At 48.6% G+C, this 17885-nt stretch overlaps 1 protein-coding gene and 1 long non-coding RNA gene across 5 annotated transcripts; one reads left to right on the top strand and one right to left on the bottom strand.

Annotated features, from left to right (window-relative positions):
• The first annotated feature begins 4599 nt into the window (after positions 1-4599).
• LOC6899941 (uncharacterized) lies at positions 4600-17053 on the top strand. 4 transcript variants are annotated; one of them, XM_033384845.1, is made up of 8 exons: positions 4600-4693; positions 5716-5993; positions 8982-9255; positions 11338-11367; positions 11622-14885; positions 14962-15173; positions 15232-15472; positions 15533-17053. In XM_033384845.1, exons 1-8 carry the CDS (start codon positions 4617-4619, stop codon positions 15723-15725), a joined length of 4569 nt encoding a protein of 1522 aa, XP_033240736.1. In that variant the 5' UTR covers positions 4600-4616; the 3' UTR covers positions 15726-17053. The 4 variants fall into 4 exon arrangements, with proteins under 4 accessions (XP_033240736.1, XP_033240737.1, XP_033240738.1 ...); XM_033384847.1 differs by lacking the exon at positions 4600-4693 and adding an exon at positions 5204-5410; XM_033384846.1 differs by lacking the exon at positions 11338-11367.
• LOC117185086 (uncharacterized) lies at positions 7231-7550 on the bottom strand. The gene is made up of 2 exons (XR_004470587.1): positions 7491-7550; positions 7231-7433 (listed from the first exon to the last, which is right to left on the bottom strand). It is a non-coding gene; the product is annotated as an uncharacterized lncRNA (long non-coding RNA).
• Positions 17054-17885: the final 832 nt, after the last annotated feature.

Here is a 17885-nt window from a genome sequence, read left to right as displayed (position 1 = left end):
TCCATTACTCTCCAAATCATTTCTTTCCACAAGTTCCTCATTCGAAATGCGACCACGTGTCTTCATATGCAAGGTATGTCCAACAAGAGGCAAGGCAACGTGCCACAGAGACTGTCCAGACTCTGCTCAAGGAGGCGCCTAAGTGCCGATGCCCCACCTGCTCTTAAATATGCCATGTAATGCTCGAAGTCCGTCTGAATGTTGACCAATTCCTTGCGCTTGCTTGCTTTTTGAGCTGCCTCCCAATCGCTTGCATGCCCCATGCCCCGTGCCCATGCCCCGTGCCTGCCTTCCTCTTGTTGTTGTTGCACTTGAGCGTTGTGTATCGCATGCCCTTTATTGTTTCTTCTCCCGTTGTGTGGCAGAGCTGTGTTGTTGCCGACTTTGGCCTCTTGTGGGCCTCGACACGTGAACGAACGTGAGCAAGTGGCCCGCCCAGACGCCCCTGGCATCAGGCCCCTAAGCACGCGATGCACTTGGCCAAGATACCCAGCCGCCCTGCCCCCTACCCCCTGCTCCCTGCCACCTTCTGGCGGCCCTTTTCGCCGCCTGCTCTCTGCCAGCGTCACTATTGTGCAACACAAGCCAGGCACGAGTGCAACACACACAGTGGAAGGCAGAAGGGGGTGTGGGAATCGGGGTGGTGGTAAATAATTTTCATGCTCACGGACGACGCCGACATCGTCGGCACTTGAGGGCATTTTTTATGAGATGCCCTGGGAAAATGTCGGCGGCTTCATTCGTTGCAGGAACGAGAACGCGGTGGGCACCGGGGGCACCCGTTCCTTTGTATAACTTTGGAACCTTCTTTTTCTGCTGTTGGAACTCCAATGAAACGAAATGAAATGAATTATTTAAATGGGTAAAGGAAAGCCCACTCGTATATTCCATCCAGTATGTACATTTTTCCCAAAAAGCCAAAAACAAATCGTGGTGGCTGGAAAATGATGTCTGATATGAAAATTGCCTATTTCCGGCTTTTCCTATTTCCCGCTCTCCCCCTCCCAGGCTTTCCGCCCGAGCGGAACGGCACGAAAACCTGGGAAGGAGATCTCCCGCTGGTGTCTCCTGCAGGCCGAAAAAAAACCAAATTGAAAGAGCTTTTTGTGCTGTTTTTGTGGCAGCAACAAAGATAACAATCAACTTTGACTTTGCCACGTTTCAGATTACAAGAGACGAGAGAAGAAGAGAAAAATCAGCGCCCACAAGTAGGCAATGCAAATTGTTCAGAGGTTAAAGGGCAACAAAATAAGATGCTTTAAAGGCAAACTCTTTAGTTGTGAAATCCCTTTGATCTGCCACAGAATTAAAGCATTTTAATTAAGTTTTTGCTTGAAATGTAGAGAAAGTGAGTGAGAGAGAGAGCGAGAGAGAAAGCCCACGGCATTCAAAATTGAAATTGAAATGTGAAGACATAAAAGACCACAGCCGAAAAGAGAGACCTTAGACATTAACACATTTACACAGAAATAAAGGTACACACACACACACACACACATAAAGGTTATTTATCAGACACAAGAAAAAAACACAAGTAAAAGAAGCAACATTTTCGGGGGGCGGGGGCGTGTGGCGTGTGGCGTGTGGCAGGCAGGCAACGAAGCCTAACAAACAACAACAAAAAGCAAGCACGATTCGTGTTGGGGTCACCAACTTATCTCCATTTCGGCGAGCGAGCCCCTCCCCCGCTCGTCTGCCATTGACGGGGCCCTCGCTCGTCCTTCTTGGACCTTGGCCAGACAGCGATGATAATTCGGGGCACACGTAACGCAGAACGAAACAAGTGCGGACGTCCAAAATGTATTCCTGGGGATACTTAAGGTCTGTCCCTTCTTTCTTTCCTTCATTTCCTTTTCGCGGAAATCCTCTTCCCTCCCTTTCGGGGCACATTAGGGATAATCATTATGATGATAAGCACGAGCGATTTGATTTTTCCTCCTCGTTTAGGAGGCCCTTGTCATCGACAGCTGTTTTTTTTTTGTTTTGGCCCAAAAGATATGCCCAGTCCAAAGGGGGGGATGGACGGAGGACCGGGGCAATTCAAAGGATCGGAAATGTGTGCGCCTTTGTGCCTTTGTGCTGGGCCAAGTGTTTGTTTCGTTTTGTTTCGATAACTGGCGGACGGACTCAAGTGGCTTTTGTTGCTTTATTTGTTTTATCGCCAGCGACGCTTTTCCAGCGCTTTTCCTCCCCCCAGTCACGACTTTTCCTGCGGTTATTATTTTGATTTCTTTTACTTTTCTAATTGAAAACTTGTTAAATGCTTTTCATTTGGGGCTTTTTAGTGGCACCCTAAGTTTTTGGCCAACAAAATCCTCATTACGCTCTGGCTTTTCCATTGTATTTAATCCGCTGAAAAATCCTCCATTCCGACGACGGCTTTTCCCGGCACTTTCTTTATCCACTGCACAAATGTGTTGAGTTCCTTTTTTTGTGTTTTCGGAGGTTGTGGCTTTATAAAAGTTTCCGTTTCCCATTTCTCTTTCCTTGTGGTTTTTGCATTGTGCTGGCACTTTTCACAATTCGTGAACTTTAGTGTTGACCTAGTTTCCCCCTTCCCCTGCCCCCCCTTCATCTTTCTAGCCCCAAAAAATAAATTGTTATTGCACAGAAATCCACTCAGACAACACGGCGTATGCGTAATGTGTGCTCAAAGTTAAAGATTCATTTGTGCAAAACTAACGAACAAATTTGCTTTTAATTTTCCCCAAATCCAAAGCCCCTAATGTCCCCCCCCCCCCTCCCCGTCCTTTCCATAGAAGAAATTTCAAATTCATGAACACAAATACAGCTACAGAGAGAGAGAGAGAGGGGGGGTGGGGCAGTGGCAAGAGGCAACACACTTAATGACAAAGTAAGTCAAAATGTAGCGACAACAACATTTGCTCCATACATCATCCATGCTTCATGGGGGATAAAAAGCATGAGGGGGGTAAGGGAGGGCGAGGACATTCGCAAGAATAGCAAAATGCGTGCGGTTTAAGGACTTTGCTAACAAATGGCATCATCACTTTCACTTTGTCAGGCACTGCACCACCCACCACCACAGAGACACAGAGACAGATCCCAAGACAGTGCGGTAGAACACTATAAGTCGAAGGAGGAACACAAGATAGAGATGTTTTCTGCTTGAAGCGACGGGGGCACAAGTTTATTTTCATTGGAAATCTATGGCTATAACGAGACTTCTTAGGCAATCACTTATCGAATTAAGTGTATTTTTGGTATATATATAAATTCTGTAATATTAAATTTGTCAGCTAACGTATTCGCTATTGAAAAGTTATCATCTGTGGAATAAATATTGAAAAATGCCCAATTATCGAGTGTGGTCTCATGGTGGAGTGGTATTGCATTATTATCGATGAGGCGATAGTCATCTGATTATTATCGATGAGGCGATAGTCATCTGATTATCTCTTTCCATTCTTATAGTTTCGTCTGGCAGTGTGCACCCACCCACCTACTCTTGGCTCACTTAGGTTAACCCACATTGACAATGAGGCAAACAGCAGACAGAAGAGGACAGACACACAGATAGAGAGCCAACAAGCAAGGGAGAGCGAGAGAGACAGACTTGTTCCCTTTCCGTTTCCCTTCTATCCTTAAAAATCCACACGGAGAGAACTCTTTCATCCAGCAGCAGCAGCAGCAGCAGAAGAAGAAGCAACAAGAAAGCAGGATAGGAAGAAGACGGAGAAGGAGAAGAAGGAGCATCATCAGCAACAACGGCAGTTTTCCTGCCTTGCTTCCATTGTGTCAGCAAGCGGGGTCACCATCGCCCAGGGCACAGCGAGGGTAGGCTGGGAGTGCGAGTGGGTGGCATTAACTGCAGCACATTACAGTTATTGTAGGCGTGGGTTTCACAGGCGACTGACTGCCTGTCTGACAACAGCAGCCGCCGCCGCCGCCGCATGAGAATCAAGAAAGGAGCTTTTGTTGTTTGGGCGATTAAAAGTTGCTGTAACTGCTTGTTGTTGTTCTTGGCTTCCTTTCGCTTTTGCCCTCATTCGTCGTGACATCGTCGCGGGCTTCCCTTATTCCGCTTTCACTTTGTTCGCTGCTGGTTCTGCTGCTGCTGCTGCTGCGGCCTGACCCGCTAACCTCAGAACAGAACAGAACAGAGCACATAAACAGATAGACATGCACACGCCACCCACACAGGGCCACCCACAGTGGCAGTCAGCAATAAATTCAGCCCGCGGTAAAAATCCTCCCACTTGGCACAGTTTCTCCGCACAATTACTGGGCCATCAATTGCTTTAAGCTGTCAATAGTTGTTGGGCAATGGATTTATTGAAACCACTGTAATCGAACTTGGCAAAGCCAACGGGATTAGCAACCAGGAGGGAGACAGCAATAAGAGCACAACCAAACTGCAACTGCAGTCACCGCACCAAAAAAAAAAAAAAACGGTACTTATTCTTCTCCTCTCTTTGCTTACCCGTTCACTTAGGATCCAGCAACAGCAGCAGCAGCGACCTCCGACTCCCACTCATACACGAAATCAGCTTCGGGCACCGGTACCCGCCACGTGAAAGCCGATGAACTTAATGACATCTTAGGGCGCAGAGCGCAGGAGGAGGAAAGGACGCTGCCGACGGTCCAGGCGCAAAATGGGCGACCTGCAAGCCACCATTGAATTCTCAGTTGAGCTGCACAAGTTCTTCAATGTGGATTTGTTTCAGCGCGGGTAAGTAATCACAAGCGAAGACACACACGCGCACTTTCACACATGTCTATTTAGCAAATTAATTTATTATTTCGCAAACATAAACAAATCCGGAAAAAACGCGCGTTCTTTACGATATTCACACGCTATCGAAACTTGAACTTATCGATAGCTCGACCTCAAGTATCGATCCCACGTATCGATGTTCCTATCGACGGTCCTCATATCTAAAAGTGTAGGCGGCAAATTCCAATTAAAAGCATAAATAAACGAAATTCAGGTCAACAAAGTGGCGCACTCCTTTCAACCTTTTCCAACCAAGCAATCTATTGGTCTTACTATAAAAAAAAAAACACGCAAATAGAGTTGTTAATTTTTCTCCAATTTGTAGAGCACACTGCCACTCACACGTACACACACGTATACACTTTGAAGTATTTGGTAAACAAAACGGAATGCAATGCAGATAGGCAAATAAAAAATGAACGGTACAACCTCAATATACTGAAGGGAATGTGAAAGAGAGAACATCGAGTAAATTGTCAGCCAAGTGTTTATGGTTTTTCAATTTTACTGCTGCTGTCCTGCTCTTGACGCCGTCGGCCCTTGAAGATGGACAGTGCGTCGAGAGGGGGACAGGAGACCGCTTGCCGGGACAGCAGCTCGTGTGTTAAAAATACATAAAAAAATCCGATGCTCGCATGAAATGTGCGCAAAAATACACACGAGTGAGAGAGTGTGAGTGAGAGACGCCGAGAGTGGCGTGGTGCGGTGCAAATAAAGCAATTGTTTTGGGCAAAATGTTTTTATATGCTATTCTTTGATTTTGCTTTGTTTTTCTGTTGTCACTGCGAATGACGTTGAGCGGTGGTGTCAGCAGTCGATAAAGAGTTGAGGATTTGTGATCTTTAAATGTTTTTTCCACGGAATATGGCACTGCGAATCCCATATACATATGTATGTATGTACATACATACATACATATGTACATTGCATTGAAATCCTCGATTAATTACATTTTTTTTTCTCATATCTCTCTATAGGCTCTATCAAGTGCGCTGTGGCCTGCGCGTTTCACCACGCCTCCCTGTTCAGGTGGAGACGAGCATCCCGGAAGCGAGTGGCGCCGGCAAGCAGCAGAACGGTAATTCCACGGACCATGGCAGCAGCGATAGCGAACGCGCGGAGCAGCTGTCGCCAGGGGATGCACCGGGGGCCAGCGTAATCAATGGAAGCGGCGCCTCGCGTATCTTTCAGATACTCTACCGCAACGAGGAGGTGCCCCTGCGCGATGTCATCCACTTTCGCAGCCATTTACTGGGTGAGTGGCCGACCGAGCCGGCACGACTGGGGGGCCAACAAAAGAAATTTGCACTTTGGCGAGTGCCAAGAATTCGCACTGCTCTGCTCTGCTATCCATTCCACTGCCGCATTGGTGGCCTGTGGGGCCTCCCGGTCCGACGGGTAACCAAACACCAGATCACTCTGTCAGTCAGCGGGTGGGCGGACGGCCAAACTTTTGCAAACCTGAAATGAGTTTATTGTTCAATTGGAAATATAAATCAAATTGTCAGAGTGCGGACCAAGTTTTTCGGTTCGGGGCCGAAAGTTTTGAGCCCGGGGAATGGAATGCCATGCCCCAGTGCGGATGGAGTTGATGATGACCACACGCGACAGATGCCGAAGATGCATGGGCTGCAAACTTTGCTTTGAAAATTTCCACGTAATTGCATTTATTGCAATCTGCAACTAAAAGGGATTTTTTAAAGAAATGAAATTACGGCAAAGTTGGCAGCTCCTTTCACGAGTCTCTCTCCCGCCTCCCTTACTCCCTTGCCTTGCTCCCACTCACTCTGGCACTTTTCTGCTAGGAGAAGCAAAGACGCAGCGGCCAACACATTGACCCACTTTCGAAAGAGGCGGGCATTCTTATCATCGTCTATAAGACGGAAACACACAAGAAAAAGGCCAAGCACAAAGTGATATAAAAAGTAAACAATTCAGCTGACGCTCGTTTGCGGGTGATCGAATATGAGCTGCCCTCTAACTGCTGGAGGAGATCTACATTCCAGTGGAAAAGTGAAACGGTTTCAGAGCGTTCAAAAACTCTTCATAGCCTAAGATATCACTTTTACAGGGTAGCAGGCCCATAAAACACTATGAAAATCGCATAAAAACTTAACTAGGCATAAAAAGAGGAAAGGAAAAAACACAAATTGAAAGTAAATTTTCCAAGTAACAAGCCCTCTGGCAGAGGGAGAGAGGGGTGATGGCTGTGCGGGCACGCATAAAAATATGTATGTATATATGTATGTATGTACACCCAGTCGCCCACCAGCAACAAATGAAACACGTATAAAAATATATAAAGAGATATGTATTTTTATGCATGTATTTATATGAATTGTGTAATGAAATAAAAACGAAAAACGGTTTTCAAGGTGTTGCCATCACGCTCTCTCTCCCTCTCCCTCTCCTTCTCCTCTTTGTTCCTCGCACGCTTTGAGGTTTGTACGAGTGTTAGAATGATGAGCTCTTGACTGACTGCTATCCCTTCCGCCCTGCGCCCTGCCCTGTCACCGCCAGCAAGATGCTTCCCTATTGTTTCTTCTTTTTCTTTGAGCCTTTTCTTTTATATCCTCTGCGCCGCGCCGCCTGTCAGCAGCAACAATAGACACATCATCCACTTGGCTGCTGAGTAAAGTGATTAATTCATTTGGACAAGTTTCCACTAGAAGGCATGTGAATGTGTGGAAGGAATCTAGAAAAAAGCCGCAGGAGTAAAACAAAAACCAAAGCCAGAAACAACACAAGTAACTTTTCACTGTTTTTGATGTGTTCGTTCCCATGCGGGCGTGTGTGTGTATGTGTGTGTGTGTGGTTTTGCTGCTCTTGTTCGTTCTCCGTATACCGCAAGGTATATTAAATATTAGGGTGTGGCTGCGATGATCATTGGGTAATCTTCCCTCCTGAACTCTCTTTGCGTCACGAGCATCAGCATGAACGTGTAAAATAAGTGTTTTGCGGAATACCTCACTCTCCCATTAATTTACCTTGCCTTGGCACTAACTGTGCAATTTATCTCTCTCGCTCGCTGGCATCCTGCGACGGATGGGGAGATACATACGTATATAGAGTGGGCCAGAGTGGGACCACCAGAGTGTGTGTTTTGGGTGACGACTGCACCGCAGACAATAAAATAAACTGTGTCGAGAAGAGGAGACTCTTGAAAATCCTCGGCATTTAAATTATTCGAGCCAAAAGCAATTGTCGCCAGGACTCAGGACGATAGCAGACGATGAGGAGCACCGACCGAAGGACCAGCACCACCACCACCACATGGCGGATGAGTGATGCGGGAGACCAAGTAAATCTCAACGGGACAGAGTGAGATAGATGGAGGAGAGCGATGCCTCCCCCTTTTATTGCCTTTTGTGTGCCGTGCCCCATGGATAAATCCTTATTTTATGAAAACAAATGAATTTTATGGCCACACACGCTCGTGCAAGGCACATTGATGGACGAGTAGCAGGCGTAGGGGGATTAAGCAGTCGGTGGCGTGGGAGAGACGATCCCTAAGTAGCGCTGCCCCATAAAGCAGCTTCAGCATCTAAAGCAAATTGAATTTGATTAGCATTTCCCGCCGAGGCAGAGGAATGGTGGATTCGGAAAACTCTTATGGTTATTGTTATTGTTATGAAGTGGCAGGTGGCAGGTGGCATAATCGAAGTTATTGAATAATCCATACACACCAGAAGAAAGAGATTAGATTACACTTCAGCGATGATGGGAAAACTTTTGGGAGCACAAATTAGACGAAGGGGAATCCTATGAAGGTAAAAAGGAAAAGCCTCGCATTCTTCTCACTTTTTGAGACCAAAGAGTAGTAGATCTTTAAATAGTTTCTAACAGAAAAGTTTAGACCGCAAAAATATGAGTTTCAAACTACAACAAATTGCATTTAAGCCCACCAACGTATTTTGATTTGCCTTTGGGGACCTGCACAACTACAGAGGTATCAAACCATTCCCATTTCCAACCCAATCCCCACATAAGAAAAGAAAAGCCTAAACGAAAATCAATACGAGAACAAATAGAACCGAAGAATGAACTGAAATCGACAGAAGACTCGACGACCGACCGGAGGTGGTACGGAGGGCAGACGTTGTTTGCATGCAGGATTTTCCATCTACCATATTTATCCGCTGGGAATTTACAGTTCACTCAACCTCAAGACATCCAACCTTCTACTTGTTTTTTGTCTCTTTCTCCACATCGCTTTACCTCTTCTTGCCCCTCTTCTTTGCAGTTGACAGTCGTCACCTGAAGGAGTCGATTGAACGGGCCGAGTTCTCGCTGCAGCTGGAGCTCTGGTTTGCGGAACAGAATGGCACCAGCGGCTTCATCAATTCGGGCTCTGGCTCCTGCCTCACTCTGGCCTCCACAAGGACTCTGCAGCTGAACTTCCATCCGGGACGCGGCCTTCATTATCATCTGCCGGTGCTCTTCGACTATTTCCATTTGGCGGCCATCAGTGTGGGCATTCATGCCAGTCTGGTGGCCCTCCATCAGCCCTATATCAAGTGAGTAATGGTGTGGGACGGATGAAATGGGTTCCGAATGGAATGGATGCTGCTGGGGAGCTGGGATGCTGCAGTAGCGCACGAGATGACAACTTGATCTCTAATGTCAACGTGGAATATAGTCATATTTTTCCAGTAAATTGAGCCCCCGACATGCGGGAGAGTGGGTTGTGGCTATCATTGCAGCATCAGCATTGGGAGGTAATGGGTGGGTGTGTGTGGCAGCGGTAACTGGAGGCCAGTTACCCGCACAAATCATTTCCAACTCATTAAAATTGCACACAGGCCGCCCCTACCTCCACACGCCCACTGTCCAGCCTCACTCCCCACCCCACACCCAGCCACCTACCCACCCACTGTGCATACAACAAGAGAAGAGAAGCAAAAAACCCGTCGGAATATTTTCCATCGCGGCACAAGGGACTCGACATCAAGATACCCGGTACACAGCTTCCGATGCTGAGCCAGAAAAAATTATAATAATTTCTCTTCTCTTGCCTCTTGCAACAATGTCCCCGAATGGAGTGTACCCCTGTGTATCCTTTGAGTGCCGGGTATAAGAACAAAATACGTTGAGGCATACATTTTAATGACTCTCGCACTGCAATTGTCCTTTGTGTGCGGCTGCGGCTGCGACTGCGACTGCAGCTGCAACACGGGGGAAATGCTGCAGCGAAAATATGAAATGAAAGAACCAAAACTTGTCTACGAAGAGGAGCAGACATGGCAGGCGGCGGATCCCGGGGAGAACTTCAGCTTTATCCTTGGACAAAGTCAATTTTTACGCCGTTTGATTCAAGAAAGTTTGAATCCCTGCTCAGCCTTTTCGCTCGGCCATTTTTCTCGACAGAAAGTTTTTCTTTTAGACTTTAATCTGTTTTGTATTGCTATAAAGTTGTCGGCAATTTTCGAGTGCGCATCCACAAATTTCTAGTAGCAATTTGTAGTCCCCGTACAAGTGGCGGGGGTCCTGGGCGGGGACTGGCATCGGAATCGAAATATGAAACGGAATTTCAAATCAGGCAGGCAGGATGCCACGTTGCTCCTCTGACTATCTCGTTCGTATGAATAAAATATCATCTCATTGGGTTTAGGAATTCCTTGTTGACCTTGGCCTCTGCCTCTGCCTTTGCCTTTGCCTCCCACGATGTGAATGTGAATGTGGATGTGGATGATTACACCGCCTCCAAATTCCCGCTGCTCCCTGCAGCGATATGCGCGCGATGCTGTAAATTGCCTGATTATCTCCACAGGACAGAAAGGCCCATTCATGCCACGCGTTGAACCTGGAGTCTATACGGGAGTGGCTTAGGCGGGCTTTAAAACGGGAAATAGCTTCAACTGTTGCAAGATTCCTTTTTCAGTTATTTGTTCAGTTCCTAATGAAATTTTCAAGTTTTTGGAATAGTTATTCCCTGAGCTCTGCACTTTGTAGGGTTGGGGATCCTTGACATGCGCCATGTCGCCGATTTCCTTAAGGTTTTCCTTGCTGACTGAGGAATTTAGTTCATAAGTTCTCTTAGACTTGGGTTCTAGATTTTGTGGAATTTTTCCAAGTTCCTTAGGTTTCTGTTTTAGAAGAATACATACATATAAAAGAATTCCTTTTTTTCGTTCCATATTGTATTCTTTAGTTTTTCCTTAGTTTCAATCATAAAAGATAGTATACTACTGTTTTCGAACAACCGCTCTACAAGGTCGTAGAATTCTCGAGAGCTCTATCAAGGCTAGAGCTTTTCGAAATCTCCTTGAATATTATCAAATAACGCAACGAAGTCAAACGATGATTCCATGTGTTCTATAATCCTTAATCCCTTCTCTCCTTCGATCCTTGCCGACACGCTCCACACTTTACTTTAGTTACTGCCACTTGTCGCCATTCGTAATGCCTTGTTTTTGTTGGGTGTATCCACAGTTTTAATTATTTTCTATAATCTCCAATTAATTTATCTCATTTTTTGCGCTCCAACGATATTGATATTGATATCGATATCGGTATATAATCCCAACACCCACCAATAAATATATATATAATATATCATATAATAAATGGAAAAACCACACACAAAATAACTGCAACAGGAAAAGCATGTTCTCATATATGAAGTTCTGGTAAGAATCGAATCCACATTCCACATTCCGTACGTAATTCATGTATTTTCGGTGCTCCTTCGGTTCCACGTAGTGTTTCGGTGTAGTTCTGTGGCCAGAGCTTGTCTGTGTCGTCTGTCCGTATCCGTATCCGCATTCGTATCTGTGTCTGTATCTCTAACTGTATCTTTCTGTGTGTGCGTATCTCCTGTAGATTATCATCGATCATCCATACTCTCCACTCTCAAAACCCATCTCGTTTCTCCGTTTTGCAGCGCCCCACGCAGTTCGAAGCCCTGGAGTGCGGGAAAACTCAGTTGCAGGGGCAACACGTCGCCGGGGCCCTTGGAGGCGGTGTTCTTTGGCCCACAGATCGGAGGCACCACCAAATGCAGTGGCGGTCCCGCCGGTAGGCTCCTCCAGTCACGGGCCATACACAAGGAGATCTGCTGCCTCCTCCTGGGGGCTATTGAGCAGCTGAAGGCGACTCTGAATGAATTCAGCACCGTTCTGCCGCCGAGCATCAACTCGCAGATTGGATCGCCGCCCCTGAGGGAGAACGATACGGGGGAGCGCCTGCAGCTGCTGCTGGATCAGGCCAAGCTGCTGGAAGCGGAGGAGGACTTTGCCATCAGGGCCAATTCGGACATTGCCCAGCTGTGTGCGGAGAGCATCTTCTGGTGGCGTCGCGTGCTGCTGGCCTCGCGCTCCTCCACGGCGGTGCACACGCTGCTGGCGCGCAAGCATCACATCCTGCGGGTGCGTCGCTTCGCCGAGGGCTTCTTTGTGCTGGAGCAGCCGCGTCATGCGGCGGCTGCCGGTTGCCAGGAGCAGGCCAATGGCTCTCCCTCGCCGGGACACTGTCACGGGTATGTGGCCATTGCGGAGCTGGCCCGGAGGAGTCGCTATCTCCAGTCGCTGCCGCCGCTTCCGGTCCACTGTACACCCATCGATGGGGATGCCGCCTCGCTGCCGCTGATCTTCGAGGATCGGTATGTAACGCCAGGGAGCAGCTACTCCCGTCGCCGTTCCGGCAGTGATCCGCAGCTGGAGGAGACCTCCATGGGACCACAGAAGAAGAAGGCGGACAAGACGCACTCGAGCAGCAGTCTGAACGGGATCAAGGACTGCCTTGCGTGCCACTTCGACTACGATTATCCGCAGATGAATGGCTCAGGGCCCGCGCATCCGCATGCCAAGTGCGTGGTCACCCCACGCTTCGCCCTCGGCGGAGAGGTGCTCCAGGCCAGCCTCACGATTGCGCCCTCGAAGGAGCCTCCACCTATAGCCGTGGCTGTGGCTGTGGCTGCGCCACCAACCGCCGCCATGCGTCACAATCTGTCCAGGCACTCGGTCACCGGTCTACTGGAGGATCTCGATCTGGATGCCCCTGGTGTGCACCAGGCCAGGCACAGCAAGTCGCTCGATCAATTGGATGGCTGTGAGGCTGCTCCGGCGCCGCCCCTTGCCAGCCACAGCACCCTGCCACGCCTCCAGGCGGACGATCTCATGCGAAACATCTGTGAATTTCGACAGCGCTACGGCAAGATCGACTATCTGCACGAGATAAAGCTGCTGAATCCCCCGAAGCAGCACCAGCAGCAGCAACAGCAGCCAGGGGCATACAACTCCCTGCCCAAGTCGATGGTGCCGCCGCGGAACTCCTATCCGCCGCCACCGCCCACGCAGCACACAACGATGCCGCGGAGCAGCTCTTCGCAGATTCCCCGAGCCGTGGAGATTGCACGGGTGCGAGTGTCGGACATCAAGGAGATGCTGCGCCAGGGGCAGCTGCGCAAGGAGTCCAGCAGCTCCGAGAGCGACATCATGCAGAAGCTCCAGATGCTCTCCTCCAACAGTGTGCCCTTCCGACTGGATGCCGCCACCACCACGACGATGACGATGAATGGGAATGGCAATGGGAATGGCACCAGCAACAACAATACCACCAGCAGCGATCCGAATACGAGCGGATTCAGCGAATCTCTGCCCAATCTGGCGCCTCCGCCAGAGTTCGATTCGGACTCGCAGCCGCGACGGCAGCGAAGCAACTCGACCTCGTCGCTGAGCGAGGAGAGTGGATGGGTGAGCAGCCGGAGGAGCTCGCTGGCGGCCTCCAGTCCCGATACCATCACCAGCACGGGCCTGACAACGCGCCAACGGCACACGCAGCTCAATCTCGGGATGGGCATGGCCATGGAGACGCGTCTGAACGGGGAACAGCTGCGCCTGCGTCTGCAGAAGGTCCTGGAGCAGCAGCAGCAACAGCAGCAGCATCCGCACAAGACACGCAAGAGACAGGCCGTCGGAGGGGCGGGCTCCTGCAGCCAGAGTCGGACGCCTGCCCGCCAGCAGCAGCAACAGCAGCAGCAGCAGGAGTTGCACAAGAAGACCTCCTCGGTGACGGTGACCATCAAGAGGGAGCGCTCTCGCTTCCAGTTGGATCGATTGCGTCATCTGCCGAACGGCGAGTCGACGGAGATGGAGGAGATGGAGCCGCCGCCGCGACGCAATCGCCACAGGCATGCGAACAAGTACGAGAAGTCCAAGTCGGACTTCGACATTACCAGCCTGAAGGATATGCAGCCGCTGGATGCCGTGTGCCTGCCGCCGCCGCAGCAGTTCCAGGATCAAGAGCAGGAGGTGATAGCCCTCGCCCTCACGCTGGCTCCCCCGCCCCCCGATGAGTTTCGCGATCCGCCGCCAGAGCCAGCGCCGACAGCAGCTCCAGCTCCAGTTCCCGTTCCCGTTCCCATTCCGAATCCGGCTCTAGCTGCCACGCCCCTTCCAGCGCCCAGAACCAAACTCGTGGCACCGCCAGCAGCGCCGCCGCTGAAGGAGCGCCAGCCCGTGGGGGCTATCGATAATCCGGTGTACCACATCTACGAGTCACTGCGTCCCATCTCCACGCCGGCCATCTTCAGCAACAAGCCAGTGCTCAAATCGCACAGCCTGGCCGAGCTGAAGCGTCCGCAGAACCTTCAGAATCCTCCGAATCATCAGTGTAAGACGCATCATGGCCAGGAGAACGGCTTGGATGCCGCCGAACAGGATGAGAACAAGGAAAACGCCCACTCCCACTGCCAGTCCCAATCCCACGGACAGGTGCGTGGAAAGACCAACACTGGGGGAACGGGACCGGGACCGGGAACGGGAACCAATACCAGCTCGAAGCACAAGCGCAAGGGCCAGCAGCCAGCTGCAGTCCAGGAGGCGCCGCCAAGCATCTCTCTGCTGGAGTTTGAGAAGTACCGGGAGGAGTTCCGCAAGCAGATCAAGTACCAGGGCACCATCTACTCGGACTACGTGCAGCTGGCCTCCGAGCTGCCCTACTTCTACATCAGCGACGAGTACCGCGCGTTCTCCCCGAACGGCATGCACTTGATAATCTGCGTCCATGGATTGGATGGGAATTCCGCTGACCTGAGGCTGGTGCGGACATATCTGGAGCTGGGTCTGCCGGGCGTAAATCTGGAGTTTCTCATGTCCGAACGGAATCAGGGCGATACCTTCTCGGACTTTGACACCATGACTGATCGGTGAGTGCGAGGATGGTCTTAGAAAAAAGCGGATGTTATCGTGATTCATCTGATGGTTTCCTTGTCTTTTTGTCAGGCTGGTTACCGAGATACTCTACCATATCGATAGCTGCGCCTTGAACCCCGCACGCATCTCGTTCGTGGCCCACTCTTTGGGTACCATCATTGTGCGGAGTGCTCTGGCCCGTCCACAGATGCGACCCCTGCTGCCGCGCCTGCACACGTTCCTCTCGCTCTCCGGCCCGCATCTGGGGACGCTCTACAACACCAGTGGATTGGTTAATATGGGTGAGTGGTTACACCAGTTCCCGAATTGCATCCCGTTTAATTTTTCCTTTCCCAACAGGCATGTGGTTCATGCAAAAGTGGAAAAAGTCGGGCTCTTTGCTGCAGCTCTGCATGCGCGATACCACGGATATGCGCAACAGCTTCCTCTACCGCCTGAGCCAAAGGAGCACGCTGCATCATTTCAAGAACATCCTGCTGTGCGGTTCCAGTCAGGATCGCTATGTGCCGGCGCACTCGGCACGCCTCGAGCTGTGCAAGGCAGCCATGAGGGACAGCTCCACGCTGGGAACTATCTACAGGTCTGTCGTGTGTCCCAAATCCAAGTATCGAAATTTCACACTCAAACTCATTCTCCGCAGGGAAATGGTGCACAATGTAATTGCTCCGATTCTGGCCAGACCCGAACTGACGCTGGCCCGCTTTGATGTCCACCATGCGCTGCCACACACCGCGAACACGTTGATAGGCAGAGCCGCACACATAGCAGTCCTAGACTCGGAGCTATTCATTGAAAAGTTCATGCTAATTGCGGGCCTCAAGTATTTCAGTTAACCAGTCAATCACATCGACCAGCATCCAGCATACCATGCCCTCCCCAATGGGCGGAACCAAAATCTTGCTGACTTTTTAACGGACATTTCATAGAGTCCTAGCCCCGAGCGTTAGCCTCCACTTACAATACATATGTTGTATATGTATGTAAACCCTAGACAAGTACTCATATTTTAAAGTTATTTAATGTGTAAAATCAAAAGGATCTATATCTATTCAGTTGTATACAGTATACAGTCGATAAGGCGAAGCACTCGATGAACCAGATGCAGAAGCAGAAACAGCCAAGCCAACTGATTCCAAGGAATTTATTGAAGCAAATCGTTAGACTTGAATTTTTTACCAATGCAAATCTTTTGTAGCGAATTGAGACACGAACGAAGAAGGGAAGAATAACACGAAGAACGAAATCAAAACAAAAGCAAAACCAAAAACAAAAACCAAAGAATGTTTAATCAAAAAAGCAAAACCAAAAGACCAGCATAACTCTGTTGAAAACGTGTGTGTTATCGGTAAGATACATTTTTTGTAGCTGTAGCGAAACGAAACGAAGCGAAGCCAAAGAGCCACCATCATATAAGTAGTGTTACATTCAAGTTCAAAACTATACACGAGACTTTTTTCAAAACACGCGGTTGAATTGCATAATGAAATTGAATAGAAATGATCATGTTAACGTATACGTAACGTAACTATCGAATGTACTCGTAGTTTGAGCACGGTCGGTCAAAGCAATTTTGCATTTCGATGACAGTAGCAGAATAATATTAGCAATTTTTAAGACTAATCCCCCAAACACAGAAACAAACGACAACAAAATGGTTTTTTTTCCAAACTTTGTACTGTTGGGAAAGAGAAGAACAAATTTAGAAAAACTAGAGAATAGAAATAGAGGTAGAGGGTAGAGCTAGAGCTAGATGAGTTGGTAAAGTATGACAGCAGTAAAGTAGATCTGAGGGCATTTTATGGAGAGAGAGCGTCAATTAAGCTGGTTTTTTTTTTTTTTGTTTGCCAGCAGATTTGGATTTTTCATTGGGAACAAGAAAGAAGTTTATTGGCGGAGCAGAGCAGAGCAGTTAGGACAACTTTTGCGAATTCGTAGTCTAGTCTTAGGTGTAACTACAATATGATATGTATGTGTGTGTGTGTGTATGTGTGTTTTCAGAGCTTTTTCAAATTGTTGTTGTGAACAAATCAAATGTTTGGCTCTCATTGGGATCTGAGGCCCACTGAGAGCGTACCCTACCAGAACTTGCATTCTTCGTACTATGTGTATAACCGTCCCAAATGTAAAAACTGTATCAACTTGCTAAAAACTACAAAACAAAGAGAAACTGATTTTAAAAATGTGTTTTTGTGCATCCAACTTTGAATGTGTGTTAAAATGTTTCCTATGGCACTTCGATTTTACTAAATGTATTCCAACAAAATTGTGCAAATTCCCCTAAGTTGCAGTTTTGTTGTACGTTTTTGAATAAAATATGCTAAAATTAAATTTTAGTGGAACATAAGTCAGCATCAGTTCAAATAATTGGGTGGGGCTGCAACCGCGCATTCGGAGGAAGTTGCATCCATAACCTCCCAACAGATTTCTACCAACAGATTGCTACATCTGTCTCTCCCTTTTTTCACTTCTCACACCTCACCTCACCTCACACACTTCTGCCACCACCAGCCGTTCCATCTCGCTCCTTTTCGTTAGAGCGCACTCCACGATTAAGAGAGAGAGAAAGAATATCAAGACATTTTAGATGCAACACCTGTGTATTTAACAGATCTGAAGAGCTGTGAGTAATGCATCTTGAAGGCTTAGATCTTCCCACTCTGACGCTGCCGCGGCGAGACGAAAATGAAGCATACATACGTAGTGATCCCAAATTTGTCATCCTGTCGGAACCACAGCTCGCTGGCGCCCGTCTTGAGCAGCCTCTTCGAGTAAGGCGGCAGCTTGGGCTTCCTGGTGGTGATTATATCCTTGGGGTATAGTATTTGCTTCTGAAGACCAGGTTAGACAGAGGTTAGACCAGGGAGACAGAATTCTGCGGCGAGCAGCACCTTATCGATGTGCTTGAATCCCTCGATGGTGATGACAATTTTCACTTTAAAAAAAGTGGGCATGGAATGTAAGTGGAATCCGGTGTCGTCTGTTGCAGGCGTATT

This window comes from Drosophila pseudoobscura, chromosome X (genome assembly GCF_009870125.1).
Source record: "Drosophila pseudoobscura strain MV-25-SWS-2005 chromosome X, UCI_Dpse_MV25, whole genome shotgun sequence".
Taxonomy (NCBI): Eukaryota; Metazoa; Arthropoda; class Insecta; order Diptera; family Drosophilidae; genus Drosophila; species Drosophila pseudoobscura.
This window is presented reverse-complemented; position numbering and strand designations above follow the sequence as displayed.